Source organism: Octopus bimaculoides, chromosome 21 (assembly GCF_046866305.1).
Source record: "Octopus bimaculoides isolate indiv1 chromosome 21, ASM4686630v1, whole genome shotgun sequence".
In the NCBI taxonomy this organism is placed as follows: domain Eukaryota; kingdom Metazoa; phylum Mollusca; class Cephalopoda; order Octopoda; family Octopodidae; genus Octopus; species Octopus bimaculoides.
The window spans coordinates 30,780,189-30,796,512 of NC_142948.1; the positions used below are offsets into that span (position 1 = coordinate 30,780,189).

General features: G+C 36.2%; 1 protein-coding gene across 2 annotated transcripts; it reads left to right on the forward strand.

Moving 5' to 3' along the window:
• Positions 1-562: 562 nt before the first annotated feature.
• Positions 563-14,907, forward strand: LOC106875617 (calcium channel flower homolog). 2 transcript variants are annotated; one of them, XM_089339012.1, is made up of 5 exons: positions 563-1,100; positions 11,158-11,230; positions 11,798-11,923; positions 12,765-12,872; positions 13,550-14,907. In XM_089339012.1, exons 1-5 carry the CDS (start codon positions 977-979, stop codon positions 13,668-13,670), a joined length of 552 nt encoding a protein of 183 aa, XP_089195138.1. In that variant the 5' UTR covers positions 563-976; the 3' UTR covers positions 13,671-14,907. The 2 variants fall into 2 exon arrangements, with proteins under 2 accessions (XP_089195138.1, XP_089195139.1); XM_089339013.1 differs by lacking the exon at positions 563-1,100 and adding an exon at positions 1,513-1,564 and having other exon boundaries at positions 13,550-13,807.
• Positions 14,908-16,324: the final 1,417 nt, after the last annotated feature.

Here is a 16,324-nt window from a genome sequence, read left to right on the forward strand (position 1 = left end):
GACTGAAATACTTTTGATATAAAGACTGACCAGAGGTTACTACTAGCAACTAGAGTATAGATGATCCAACAGAATTCCGTCGATGTTTTTCTTTCTTCTCGAAAATAATGAATAGATGAAGAACTGATGAATGATCATGTTTCACGCGGCGTTACTCGACATGCTAGAAATAGCAGTAAAATTCCCTTCAAATTTACACAGTTGTTTTAAATAAAGAAGTAACACACTAGATAACGCAGTTCTATAGACACTTAAAGAGACAAGACGTTCATGGTTGGAATGCATTTAACCATTGTATGCTTGGTCAGGCTTGATTTGGTGCTCAAGACCCAACAAAAGAAGATTTTATGTGGTTGTCGACCAGCTAAAAAAATTCTCGTCAGGTTAACAACCTAGAACGCCTATGATCCTAAGTTTATTCTTTCGTGGATGATGTGGTTCTAAACAACACTGCCACAAATACACACACAAAATATTTTAAAACAAAAGGCGGGGTGGAGGAGAGACAAATTACTACGTTCGTGGATAAATTTTCATTAGTAACTATATTTCGTTAGTCACCGTTAGCTTGTTAAGTTTTGTCGACTACTGTCAACATCTCCACGTCATGGGGCTGCTCAGTTTGATGAGATTTCACTCAGTTAGTCACCGTACGAAATACTGATACTATTCATCAGTCCTTCACTCATTCATTGTTTTAGAGAAGATACGGAAACATTGACGGAACCGTAAAAATTATAATTTTTGCCTCTAATATCGGTTATACTTCTCTATCATTGCTTTAAAATTCGATCAAGTTCATCGAACCGTTTCAGAAATTGCTCTGATACAGGTGATAGAAAGACAACGACAAGGACTAAACTAAGCGGAAGTGAGCAATTAATTACAGGTATTAAAAGCAAAAGAACCCCCCGCGGTTTTTGTTCTTTAGGAAATCGTATATAGACGAATTAATTGGTAAAAGGGAGAAAAAAACATGATGGAAAACATAGGATCTCCTATTCTTACTCAAACAACCACAGCAAAGCCTCAAAACAACGATGGAATTTCTTGGTGGTTTAAATTTATGGCCAAAGGTGTTGGAGTTTTTGGAGGTCTAGGTAAGTATAAAAATCAACAATATCACCTTCTTTATCGCATAATCTAGTTACTTCTACAATTTAAGGCAATCGCTTAACATAAGCGCGGGCGCGCACACTTGCACAATGAGAGAGAGAGAGAAACATACGCCTACAACGGATCGTTGCTTGTATTCCAGACCAGATTTATGGAACTTATTTACATCCAAAGGCATTCCAACCATAATCATCCCTATATTTGAGTTTATTTCTTCAAACATATGCAGCATTACATTATTCGATTTATGTCCATATTGTAATCAGACAATAGTGTATGTAGTATAAGTTTCATTACATACGTACATATGTAGACACTGTCAATATGTAACCACTGATGGCACATTCGCATTCAATATACAAATAATAAATTGAATAAATTTCAGATATATATATATATATATAATTTGTGATGGAGGCTTCAGCTTCTATATACCCTATATGCGTGTGTAAGTACTAATTTTTTTTCGTTGTTTGTAAACACAAACGTTCACCAGTCCATATTATATATATATACTTTATATATATACTTTTGATTGTTGTATCGCGTGTTATTGTTAAATCACAGGTCAGCCTTAATTTGGTAGATCTATTATCAATTGCGTTCTAGTCATATATACACCACCTCTTATCTACGTATACATTATACGAGTGTCTTTTTTTATATATAAGATTGTAGGGTGCGATTTGAAGGAGATGGTTACTGTTTTCTACAACAAAATTAATTACCTGTTTTAATTTATAAGAAGTGTTATTTTGTTTTTATAATCTTTGATCTGTTGAATGGGGAGCGTTCTTGTTTAAAGATCTTTTAAACTCTTCAAGATCAGGGTATTGAAGTAACTGAGAAGTTTGATGTGATTTGTTGAATGTGAGCTGATGTTTAGTTTCATGTGTGTCCTGGCTAGAGGTGTTCCACCTATTACTATCTTGTCTTGTTTTCGAGTGTATTCTATTCTGGAATACAATATACGCTGTTCTTTTTAAAGATGGTATGGATGATTTGAGGGAGATTTGGCTGCTGTTTCTAGCAAGTAGAATGAGTGTGTAGTGGCCCATTCGTTTGGTTCACAAAATATTCTCAACCGTCGGATGCCAAAATTCAAGACCTGTTACAAATAAGAAAGGAAAACCGTAAATGGAAAGCAAATTCGAAAAGAATGCAGTTTGAATATTTTTCATTGGAATAAATACGTAAAATAAAATAATTCCAATTTTAGCTCAAGGCCAGCAACTTTGAGTGGGGCGGAGGTTAGTTAATTACTTCAACTCCAGTCCTACACTTGTCCATTATATTAACGACCCCGAAACGATAAATGGCAAAGATGAACCTGACAATAAAGAGCAACTATCGCAAGGTGTTTTCTGATTCGCTAACATAAAAACGAAACAAAAATTAATGAATGAAACACTTTAATCCAAACCCTACAACTAGAGGACCCCCAGCAATCTTAAGTACATATTCAAATGATAAAAAATTGCTTTATTTTAACGAATTTTTGTATGGCTTAAGCAGAAGAAGCAGTTCAGTGTTATTGACATTTGTAGGGCTTCCGAAACTGGTGGGAAAAAAAATGAAAATAGAACTATGACTCATGAATTAAATTCTCGTCAAACTAAATATCTTGTTCGAATGAACCCTGCTAAAAATATATCCAAAAGACCAGTTAGATAGTGGTGTATTGAACCGGTTGACAGATTGCTTTGACAGAACAAAGATAATTCCATATTTTACAGAGAAGAAAATATTTTTTCTTTTTGATTTACAAATATTCGTAAATTCTTGTTAATTTCGTAAAACTTAATGAGATGAATGAATATTTAAAAATATAAACACTCTAGTTCTGATGTAGCTTTGCATGCTGATGACGAAAATCGCATTCATTGTTTTTCTAGAAGCTAACAATGAAAAAGTTACAAGATCGTAGAGGGAACGTTCACAACGGGAGCATCTCTGATCATAGGTTCACTTAACTATTGTTGAGCTGGGATTAAATATAAACAGCGATATCATCTCCTTTATACATGCAATTAGCTTTCAATTTATTTGAAAAGGGAAAAGAAGTTGTTGTTTTTTTTTATTAACACTTGCTTCAGTCGCACTCAGTTGGCTTTGGCTTTCAAGAACTGTTCCTATGGCAGGGAGAATTTCTTGGACAATAATCATCACATACTTGTTACACTGCTCTGCAGGATATACCATACATTTAGGTCCCTCCTGTGTGCTAAAATAAACAACGTATTTAACAGTTTCATGCTTGCTTCTACTGCACCTTCGGGTTCTCTGTGTGCAGTGTTTTTTGGAGAATGTAGGATTGTTTGCACGTAACATTTGTGTTGAGTTTCTGTTGTTATTTTATTGTTTCTCGTATTTGTTCTGTTGTATGTATCTTTTGTTAAATGCATCATGGTTCCGGGTGATGATTGTCTAGAATGTATTCTATAAGTTTTGTTACTTAGATACATCTGCCCACACTGAAGGGCATTCTAGTGTAACCACCTCTTCTTTTTAAGGGTGTGTAGGACCGCGTTATTTAACTAGTCTTTCCTTTTGTAGATTAAGCGTCAATGTTTTGTTATTTAAATATGCTTCCTCGATGACTCGTATGTATATATGCAATAGTCCTGTTAAAGTATCGGATGATGTTAGCATAGAAAACGTTGTGTGAGTTATGTTATGTAATATATGCATGTATGTAACATGTAATACATATCGTTTTTGCGTTGGTTTGCAAGATTCTTGATGTAAATTCCCATGTTGAAACGAATTTTATTGTATTTTGGCATAATGACTCTTTCAAGACAATATTTTGACGTAATGACTCTTTCAAGATAACAATACGCGCGGGCGAGTGCGTGGACAAACGAAAGCAAAGGGCACCCAAAAACGAAAGCGTTAACTATATATATATATATATATATATATATATATATATATATATCAGCTGATATGCAGATACGGAAAAGCAAATTGGATGATTTGACGTTATTTAGTTGCATGTCTTTTCGTTCTGAGGTTTTGAGTTCAAATCCTACCCCTAGTCTTTCCAGGTTTTATGTAATAATTATCAGCTAATACTAGTGTCGATGTGGTTGACTACACATTCCACCCAATCCTAAAACCTATGACTGTGTCTTATGTTACAACTGATAATATTTATTGCATCACATGTTTTATAGATTATTTGTCTTTTTTTTATGGAAGCATTTTTGGTTATGTCCCAGAATTTGATTTAATATTATGGTAAAGTTAGTTATTTTACTAAATCCTTCCACATTCTCGCTTATTTTTAAAATTAAACACTTAGCATCGATAGTGTAAGAATCATTATTATCCCCACAATCATCACTAGCAGGACTCCAGAAAATTACACGTTTTATAAAATGTTTGTCTTTGGCTATAAATGCATAAATTTACAGCCCTTCATATCATTTGTCCGATTTTGTTCCATAGTTTAGTGCCGTTTGATGTGTATCCCTCGAACACAGTCAAACGCCGCGAAAGTAGAATTATATCATGGATTACTATTATCATTATCGTCATTGTTAGCATCTATTTTCAAATGTTATGAGCACCACCCACGCATACATGCTCAAATAGAATTAGCAAACGAGCCAACAGAATTACTGAAGGACCAAAGCAATCGGCCTCAAAATCACACTCTACCGTGTTAAATAAAAGAATTGACAGTTCGAATATAATGTAGTCTCGAGATTGCATTACATTCGTTCATGGCCGAATTACCTTTGCTCTGTGCTGACCTGACTTCTTCAGTTACCACTACCATCCCTACTACTACTACTACCAGCCCCACCTCCATTATTACTACTACCACCACCACCACTACTACCACCACCACCACTACTACTACTACTGCCACCGTCGCCGCCGTCACCATAAGTAGTAAATCTTCCTCAAACCTTACTCTACAATCTTATAATCTTTTAGCTTTTACTTGTGTCATTTATTGGTCTGTGGTCATGCTGGGGCACCACTTTGAAGGATTTTTGTCTAGCAAATCATCAACCTCAGTACTTATATTTTAAAAGCCTGATACAGTTCTGCAATGTATCTTCTCATTTTGTAGAAAGAAAAGCAGTAAAACAAAGGAAATATCTTCATTTATATAGAAGATCAAAAATAAAATCTCAGATGCAAAAAAGAAACAAACACACAATACAGCTATAAAAAGAAAACAACAACACATCAATTCGGCATTTAATTTCCTTCGAAATAGTCTCCTGAAGCCACACTCTTTATTCAACGATGGCAGCATTCCTGGAACTCCTTTTCTAGGATAGTGAGCAGCTACCTCATCACATTCTCTTGGATTTCCTTGATGTCTTGAAATCTTGTGTTGGGATCTTCCACTGTGAATCTTCATTATTATGTCCCATGTCTTCTCAGGTCTTTATCTTCCACAGGCCCCGTCTGCATTTAGCAATCAGCACTTTGTACCACTGTCTTCATTCATCTGCATCACATGACCATACAAGCAAATCCTTCTCTCCTTCACACCACATCTAATGCTTCTCTATTGCATTTTTTTTGTTGCCTATGCATGCTGCCATTACACATCCATTGGAGCATGTTAGTTTCATTTCTTTCTAGTCTTCACATGTCTTCTACATTCACAGCCCAAATTTCACAACCTTGTAGCTTTGCTGTTTGTACACAAGCATCATACAATCTGCATTTTAGTCTCTGAGAGAGAGAGAGAGACCTTTTATTATAAACAGAAGTAAAAGTTCTCTAAACTTTCTCCAGCCTGTTCTTATTCTAGCGACTATAAAAAAAAGTTACCATGCCAACCCATAAGGGCCTGATGGGACTCCAGTCCATCACAGGATCACTCATTTTTGACAGCTGAGTGAACATGTGTTGCCTGGTTCAGAAATCGAAACCACAATTTTACAATCATGAGTCCAACACCCTAACCACTAAGCCATGCACCTCTACCCTAGCAACTATACTTTCAGAGCATCCTCCTCCAATACTAATTTGGTCACCTTGATAACAGAAAACACTTGTCCAAAGTGCTAATCAGTGGGACTGATCTTGGAACCACATGGTTGGGAAGCAAGCTTCTTACCACCCAGCCACATTTGTGGATATGATGAATATATATATATATATATATATATATATAAAAGTGTGTATGTTTGTATGTTTTGCACTTAAGTAGCTGAGATTTTACTCATTTATCCACACATACACAACTACACAAAGACTAATTAATTATGAATAAAATAATTTAGAGTAAAAGCTGCTAACCTCGATTATAATGAAACATTAAAATACAATCAATCTCACATAAACATGTATACACACACACACATACACACAACAACTATACTGATACATGCTGCTGTCTACAGGCTTCTTCACAATAACAGGTGTTGCAGACAAATATACAAATTAGCTTACAGACAGCTTATACTCACACAAAGACATGTTGAGTGCCTGAGTAAGGTAAAGTTAATAGTATATTAGTTGGGTATATTTTGATAACTATTGCGAATCATCATAATACAGGTAACTCTTTTCTAATATTTAGATGGCTTCCAGTCCTCCATGTCAGCCAACTTTTTCTCAACTACAACTTTAATCTGTTGACCATTTACCAATACATTAAGCTGTTCCTGGAAAAAAGGAGACATGGAAAGTTGTCAAGTTTAGCAAGAACATCCTGCATATATACACCATCATTATCAACATCATTATCATCATCATTTAGCGTCTGTTTTCCATGCTGGCATGGGTTAGACTGTCTGACTGGTACCAGTAAGCTGGAAAGATGTACCCGGTTACATACATACATACATATTCAAGTACTTACATATATGTGTATGTGTGTTAGTTTTTATGCTTACATCAGTTGGAGAAACTGGTGTTGTTGTTTACGTTTTGTCTTTTTATAACCTGTAACTTAACAATTTGTCAAATAGAGTAGATAAAATATCAGACTAGAAATAAACACATGTCAATGGAGCTGTTATAAAACCTTTAAAGGCATTTCCCCAGCCTGGCCTATGATTAATGATGGAAACCAGTCAATGAACAAAAGAAACACACACACACACATGATACTTATGATTCGTGGATTATTGTCACTTGCTAATCCCTCTTTTGTGTTGCCATTATTTTCATTACTCAGTTATAAACCAACTACTTATCCATGAAAAAATATCAAAAAAAAAAATGACTGATATTCCCCTGTTGTATATATTGATGACTAAGAGCTAATCTACTCCAAGCTGGAGCATTCATGTGGTCATTTGATGTGCTAGAAATAGCGATAAGATATCCTTCAAATTACACCCTTCCATCTTAAAAAAAAAAGTAAGGTCAGAATAGATACAAAAGACTTGAGAAGACTGAAAGCTCATGGCTGGGATTCCTTTGATCCTTAATCTGTTTGATCATGGGATCAGAAATGAAATCAGTACATACTCTGATGGATGTTCTAGGTCAGCAGTTCTCAACCATTTTTTACCCATGGACCTCTCTGATTACTTTTTATTCTGATGGACCCCCATAGATACTTCTTTCAGAATCCCTATTTTGTTTTTTTAATATGTGTAGGTTCAACTATGTAAAATGTCAGACAAAAACCTAGCTGTTTCTTGCAATACACCAACATATATATATATATCTAAAGCAAATTTTTTCAAGAGCCCTTAAAATTCTTTTATGGATCCCTACTATTTTGTTACATGGACCTTTTTGGTTACTATTCTATTCTGGTGGACCCCCTTGGCCATTTGATGTTTAAAAACTAGTCATGAGGTCAAACATCCTTGAAAGTTTCATCTGAATCTATCCAGTAGTTCTTGAGATATCTTATTTACGGACAAACAAACAAATACGACTGAAAACAATACCTCCACCTTCACTAAGATGGAGGTAATAATCCTTTCTACTAAAGGCACAAGGGAGGGGACTAGTCAATTGTATTGACCCCAGTGTATAGTATACAACAATAATAATAATAATAATAATAATAATTTCCCATCTCAGAAATTCAGCCAAATATGCACAAACATGGCTGTGTGATTAAGAACCTTGCTTTGCAAATGATGTTGCCTCAGGTTCAATCCCTCTGGGTAGTACTTTGTGAGTGAATTTGGTAGATGGAAACTGTGTCGATTTGTTTGACTATAAAACCCTTCAAAGTGGTGTCCCAGCATGGCCACAGTCCAGTGATTGAAACAAGTAAAATTAAAAAAAAAAAGAAGCTTTTCTCTTCCATGACATTATACTATCACTTCAGGGTCTTGGAAGATATTCCAAGAAGGGTGGTCGCATTCTCTTCTTGACTAAAAAGTTAAAAAATGACGGAATCATCATCATCATCATCATCATCGTTTAACGTCCGCTTTCCATGTTAGCATGGGTTGGACGATTTGACTGAGGACTGGTGCAACCGGATGGCTACACCAGGCTCCAATCTAATTTGGCAGAGTTTCTACAGCTGGATGCCCTTCCTAACGCCAACCACTCAGAGAGTGCAGTGGGTGCTTTTACGTGTCACCCGCACGAAAACGGCCACGCTCGAAATGGTGTCTTTTATGTGCCACCCGCACAAGAGCCAGTCCAGGGGCACTGGCAACGATCTCGCTCGAAAACCCTACAAGGCCAGTCAGGCGGTACTGGCAACGGTCACACTCAGGATGGTACATCTTATGTGCCACCCGCACAAGAGCCAGTCCAGGGGCACTGGCAACGATCTCACTTGGCTTGCCGGGTCTTCTCACGCACAGCACATTTCCAAAGGTCTCGATCAGTAGTCATCGCCTCGGTGAGGCCCAATGTTCGAAGGTCTTGCCTCACCACCTCAGCCCAGGTCTTCCTGGGCCCGTATGAATATATTTGAGAGAGAGAGCAAGAGAGAGGGGAGAGGGAAGAGGTGGAAGAGAATATCCATGTTTGTGTTCGTTAACCAATTATATTTGGTGGCTTGGAGAAGACAATGAAGAAAATACGGAAATGAAAGATTAAAGGAAATGATTCTGAATGAACCAATATCAAAACTGAATATTGATTATGGAACTGTTAGAATTGGACATATTACTGATTGTTCTTGATGCTGCTTATTCCGATGTCACCCTTGATTGAATAGACTTATGATCAAAGATATTTCAGCCATGATCATAGTGTTTTTTTTTTATTTTTGTTTTTAATTAGACATGGTATATCTTGGATTACATAATCTCATGTTAATGACTTGTAGGGACACCATGTTTCGTTATGCAACCATAATAAACTACAAATGCTTAATAAATTAAATATGTGTTCTACTGTGTTAGTAGTGCCATTAAGTCACTTGTTAAGGTTATACTCTTTTACTTGTTTCAGTCATTTGACTGCAGCCATGCTGGGGCACCGCCTTTAGTCGAGCAAATCGACCCCAGGACTTATTCTTTGTAAGCCTAGTACTTATTCTATCGGTCTCTTTTTGCTGAACCGCATGGTCATGCATGCAGCTTTCATAACTCTTTATCTTATAACTCAATAACTTTGTTCCGGGTTAGCTGCAAGTTGTTATTTTCAATTAGGTATTAACACAAGACCCTTCACCTAATTACAAATTCACTAAACTAAACTTCTATTAAGTAGTCACTCGAATGGGAATGGTGAGTGGCAGGAGTCACTCTAAGTACTATAAGCACTTGACATCACTTTTCCCTCTTCCTCTCTCTCTCTTTCTCAAGTACTTCAATGCTTTCAAAGATCTGTTGGATCTATATGGTTGCTTGGCCTACTAGACACAACAATGAAATCTCCTTCAAACCACACTCTCCCATCTTAACCAAGAGAATTGCAGCAAAGCTCTGTGATAGTGCTGTCAGACATTGCATGCAGACCGTCATATAATCTGTTTGATATTGCATTTTTATTCTTCACTTTTTATGAATTCAATGTGCACATGCGCTTTGCATGTTCGTTCTTCTTTTACCAGTTCCTACTCAAAACTGTTTACAGATCCCAAGCATCTCATGAACTGTGCTCGTGAGGAGCGCTTCATGCTCTGATGGTTGCAGAATAAAAGTGAAGGGCATACAAGATAGTTAGCACCCATCACTGCCTCTATCATCACCGATATAATCATCATTTGACTGCTACCATCAATCACTTCCATATTAACGAAGGAGTTTGTTGTGTCGACGCCCCCCCCCCCCCAGGCGAAGAAGTAGGATCTCCCAAGACATATAAATAGAGGTAGTCTAGCCGTGGTAGGAGTGTTGAATAGCAGTCGAGTAGCAGTTGTGTAGAGATCATCCGAAAGTGCTAGATAGCAGTAGCTTGAGACATAACAGAGTTTCTACTCGGTTTCCCTACTGGCTAGTAGAAATAGCTGCCAGATTTCTCTCAAATTAGACGTGCATTGCCAGCATCAGTAGAGCATCCCAAAGAACACCTTGCTGTATCTTTTTGCTTAGGTTTGTGAGTTAAGTCTTAGGCATTGTAAGTTAAGTCTTGCCAAAGCCAACTTTGCCCTTCGTCCTTCCACTCTTGACAAAGTAAGTCAAATCTATGAGGTTGATACAATTGACTATTCTTTCTACTCTCTCTCTTTCAAAAAAAAAATGAATAAAAAATGAAAATAAAGCAGGCTTTTTAAATTTTTTTTAATGAGTTTAATCATAGGAGGAAGGTTAGCATGTGTGATTTATTTTGCAGGGTTTCTGTGACTGGTGGAGGAAAGGGCAGTATAAAATATGTCCTTGCATCCTTTAGCGGAGTCCACTTCATTGTCAGCATTTGAGCCAGCTTCCCTGTCTTGAGTACAATTTGATATTTTGGTCTACTCCTGGCTATTGCAGCAACAACCTATAAATCCCCACCCCACCCCCACCACCACATTAGTATTGGAGGTTCTTGTGAAAAGGTTACTGCACTTGTTTTTCCTAATAAACCTTAGATTTTTTTTTTCACCTACTTGTTTCTTTATTTATTCCCCCCCCCCTCTCTCTCTGATGAGTGTTTTCTTTAATGTTAGTTCTCGGCATTGACCATGTTTCTTTTCTTCTGTTTCAGTTGCCATGGCATCTGGAGTAGTAACGTGTGTCACCTTGACAGCAGCATGTTTAGCTGCTGGTATAGCACAACTGTAAGTATTTACTCCTCACTCGATGGTGCTCTCTAAATCCATCTCTCTCAGTAATCCACGTTTAAATTACGCAATAAGCTTAGTTACTGGCATAGTGCAGATGTAAATATTGTATTTTCCAGTATACAAGTCAAAGTTTTCAGATCTAAATTTACAGCCAAAACAAAAGATGACCTTGGAGGCCTAAGAATTCCATGTGAAATGCAGCAGGATTTGGAAAAATTGTGACAATCTTTGAATGTTTATACTATATACTATGTTGACTTGTATGCGGGGAAAATATGGTACATTCTCCTCAAGTCTATGTTTTGGAAATCTAGGTTCAAATCACACTAGTTACTGGTACACTTTCTAGATCAGTGGTTGTCAACTGTGGCTGGAAGGGCTGCATGCAGCCCTGAAATTTCCTACCTGTCACACAATACCTGAAAAAATGATCAGGGGTCTTTCTTCATTTGACTAGACAAAAAAAAAATAATAATAATAATTTGAATCAAATAGTTTAATTTGTTTGTGCAATTTCAAATTTCTATATTGACCCCTTTCTTAATCTTCTTTGTTCTACAGATGTGTTGGATTTGTAACAGTTGTCTTTGAAGGACCCTGTTGCTGCCCTTTTCTGGATTTTATTACCCAAATTGGCAAATTTTCTGATAACAGACCACACTGGCAAAAAGCAATGTTCTACACACTGTAAGTATAAATATTGGTTTTTAAACTTTCGCACAAAGCCAGCAATATCAGGTGACAAGGTCAGTCAATTACTTTCACCCCAGTGCTCAACTGGTACTTATTTCATTGACCCCGAAAGGATGTAAGGCAAAGTTTACCTCAATGGAATTTGAACTGAAAATGTAAAGATGGACAAAATGCTGCTAAGCATTTTGCCCTATGTGTTAATGATTCTGCCTGCTTGCTGTCTTATAAAATAGGGAAGCTAAGGGGTCTCTGTGTTGCAAATCAAACTGCCATAGGGTTTAGGAGGGGCTTTTACACAGTCATTCAAACTGTTAGAAATAACAACCAGATGACACGGTCTCTATACAACATAACTTGTAAAAGGCACCTGTGCTGGTGAAATGTAAAAGGCCTTCTAGGTATGACCATCTCATCTTTCTGTGTATTTAGAATTATCTTACACAATGTGTCTGATTTGAAGATTTGGCTGCTGTTTCTAGCACAGATGTTCCCTCATAGGTGTGACTGACCTTTTAGAGCTGAACAACTTTGAAGATCAGAATATATGAGTGGGGTGCTGAAAAGTTCCTGGCTTTGGGTAAAAGAAAATCCAGGAGGATCAGTTAATTATGATTTTATTCAACATGTTCCCTTCTCAGATTCACACACATACTTATTGCAGTGGTCCTTCAGTTTTTCTAAGCCCTGTAAAAGAACTCAGAAGGTTGGGCCTCCAACCAGGCCTTTCATGATACCCTTAAATCCAAGAACTTTTCAGTAACCCGTCGTCCAAATTGATGAGGTTGTTAAAACACAATTTTCAAGCAGTTAACATTATCCTTTTTTATTTTTACAGGAGTTCCTTGATCCCTATTGTGATGTGTTTCTCCCTAAGTACAGTATTTGGCTGTTGTCTGGTGTTCGCTACTGGTGTATTGTATGGCATCATGGCATTGGGTAAAAAGTAAGTAACTCAGAAAAACCAATTTGAATTTTTGAGAGGAACTCTGAATATTACTATGCTGTAGATCAGGGATTCTCAACCCTTTTTCTATCTATGGATGTCCTTGGTTACTATTTTATTCTGGTGGAACCCTATAGCCATTCAATGTTTAGAACTAGTTTTATAGAAGCTTCTTTTAAAATTCCTATTTTGTTTTTCACACATTAACTTGTGTAGGTTGAGCTATGTAAAATGTTAGAGAAAAAAAAAACCAAGCTGTTTCTTGCAATACACACCCATACATCTAAAGCAAATTTTTTTCAGTGGCCCTTAAAATATTATAGTCGATCCCCAATTTACTATTTTGTTACATGGACCCCCAAAAATCTTATATGGATCCTCAGGGATCATATGGACTCCAGTTGAGAACCACTGCTGTAGATATACAACAGCATATGACAATTTATAGTTTCTCTAGCAACATAATTTTGTTTTTTTCATTTCATGACAGTATTATATATTGTAAGATCTGCTTGGATGCAATAACCTTGAATCTGTTGGTATACCATTCCTCCACTTTGTCAGTTATCTAATGTTCTGCTGCCAGTTCCATCTTCTCTTTTCAGTTCTTCTGTTGGTGGAGGTTGAATTATGTAGTTGCAACCTTTGAAATTTCTTTTTCCTCTTCTCTGTTTCAGAGCTGAGCGGACTGAAATGATTCAGAAAGCTCGACAGGATGTAGAAATGACCGACACTTTAATCGACCACATAGAAAAGAATCCAGAAATAACCAATTCACTTCAGAATCTACCAAAATAAAATGTTCCTCAGCTCAACATATGCAACCAATGGGCTCATACCCTTCCCCACCTCCACCCCCAATCCCTCACCCTCCTCTGACTTTGACCCTGTTCCAGACCTGACCTCATATATACCTCCACCACCAACCCACTTCAAACATCATGGTGGTTCTGCAGAGGAATTTGCCACCAAATTCCTTCCTTAATGCCATCGGGTCTTCATACAAAGGGCCAGGCTAAATACAAAACACAACATGTCCAGATGCTCCTCTCAGTCTCTTAGTGTAGTATCAGATTTTATCAGCTACAGAAAATCTATAGCACCCCCCACCCACCCGACAACAACACAGTTATTTGAACAACAATATAAAAACAAAATTACAAAAGTGATAGATTTGTGATGAAAACTTATATATATATATATATATATATATATGAAAATTGTTTCATACATATATATATATATATATGCATACACATTGTTACATATATACATGTGTGTGTGTGTGTGTGTGTATATATATATATATATATATATATATATATATATATATATATATGTGTGTGTATTGCAGTTGTTTATTGATTACCTGTGAAATTAAGTTGATTTTTAACTCAGAATCTTGAGAAATTTAATTTCTCTCATTGTGGTTCCTGGGTTTTTTGGTGCAAGAAGAAATTAAACAAAAAAAAGCTAAACGTTGTGAAAAAAAAAAGAAGAAAAACTCCCCCCCCCCCTCCAAAAAAAAACCTGTTAAACAAACACAGAATTCCTATATTTCATTGTCTTTCTTCATTCATTGTGTTGTGTTGGTCCCTCATTCGTCCCCTGCCACTTAGGTATTGACATGCTATGATTGATAATAGCTATAGGAAGTGGGCTGATAACCAGTTGTGAAAATATCTTTCATTCAATAATATTTCAATGTATAAATTTGTGAACTCATCCAACCCATGCTTGTCTGGAAAAAGTGGATGTGATGCAGTTAAAAATTAATCTCATCAGGGCCATTTTCTTATTTTCTTCTAAATTATATAAGATAAGATGGGATTGGTTTTTTTTTCTGTTTTTTATTAAAAAAAAAATTTGTTATTTTCTTCTTTTACCAACAAATTTTTTTTTTTTTCATTCTCCATTTTATGCCATCACTACCATGAAGAACAGGACAAGTCTCATTTCCATATCTTGAAAATGCGAAAAAAAAAAAGAAAAAAAAAAAGACATAAAAACTCCACATTTCCAAATATTTTTTTAATTGTTTTTTGTATTTTTTTTTTTATGTAATCAGTATCATATTTTATGGAAGATAGGATATTAGAAATGGTACATCATCATCATCATCATCATTATTATTATTATTATTGTTGTTGTTGTTATTATCATTGTTATTATTATTCTGATCAGTTTCTGGGAGAATGGCATACACAATATGCTTTACAATATTTAGTTACAATTTTACATTCAGAGTTCAAATCCCACTAAAGTCAACTTTGCTTTTCATCTCTCTGGGGTTAAAATAAAGTACTAGTCACATACAAGGGTTGATTGTATCAACTAAACCTCTCCCTTCGAAATTACTTGTTTAAATAAGATTAAAAAAATATATTATTATTGTTATTGTTATTATTATTGAGGCAGTGAGCTGGCAGAATTGTTAGCACACCGGACGAAATGCTTGATGATATTTCACCTGTTGCTACATTCTGAGTTCAAATTCTGCCGAGGTCGACTTTGTCTTTCGTCCTTTCAGGGTCGATAAAATAAGTACCAGTTGAACACTGGGGTCGATGTGATCACCTCCCTCAATATTGCTACCCTTGTAGCAAAATTTGAAACCATTATTATTATTATTATTAAGGTGGTGAGCTGACAGAATCATTAGCTCGCCAGGTGAAATGCTTAGTAGTGTTTCAGCTGCTGCTACATTTTGAGTTCAAATTCTGCCGAGGTTGACTTTGTTTTTCATCCTTTCAGGTAAGGATTTTTTTTTTTTTTTTTTGTCCAGCATGCTAGCAATTCTACCAGCTTGCCACCTTGATGATGATGATGACGATGATGATAATGACAGTTGTAGGTAATGAGGAAAATACAAAAGCAAGAAATTTCATTTGTCCCATTCTTTGAGAATAAAGTGTAAGGCTTTTGTAATTAGTTTAGAAACTCTCCCCTATCCCTCCTTGCAATAAATGTATAATACGCTGGAGTGTGATGGTAGTGATGGAGGTGGGATTGAGTAATCAGTCACCTGAAGCAATAGAACATTGTTCTGCATGGATCTGCACATTTAATACGATTCAGGTTCAAAACCCACCATTGTCATGTTTTTAACCATAACCCCCTACTGGGAGAGTCTATGCATGACAAAATAATACATTTTAGGTTTGATTCAGTCACCTCTGCCACTTCTTCATCTTTCACTCCATCTTTCCTTCTCCACAATATTTTGGTCTAGCACCAATTTCTGAAGAGAATTGTTATCTGATTTATATTTGTTTTTATTTTATTTGCTATCTTGTCAGTTATGTTGGTGTTTTGTTTTTTGTTCTTAATTTTTTTATACCGTTTTATATCTTTGTTGTATTGTTGTTTAGCTCTCAGTCAGCCCTGATCCAGCAGACGGACTTATTATATAAAGTATTCCAGCCGTGGTGATCTTGTTATTTATACATCTA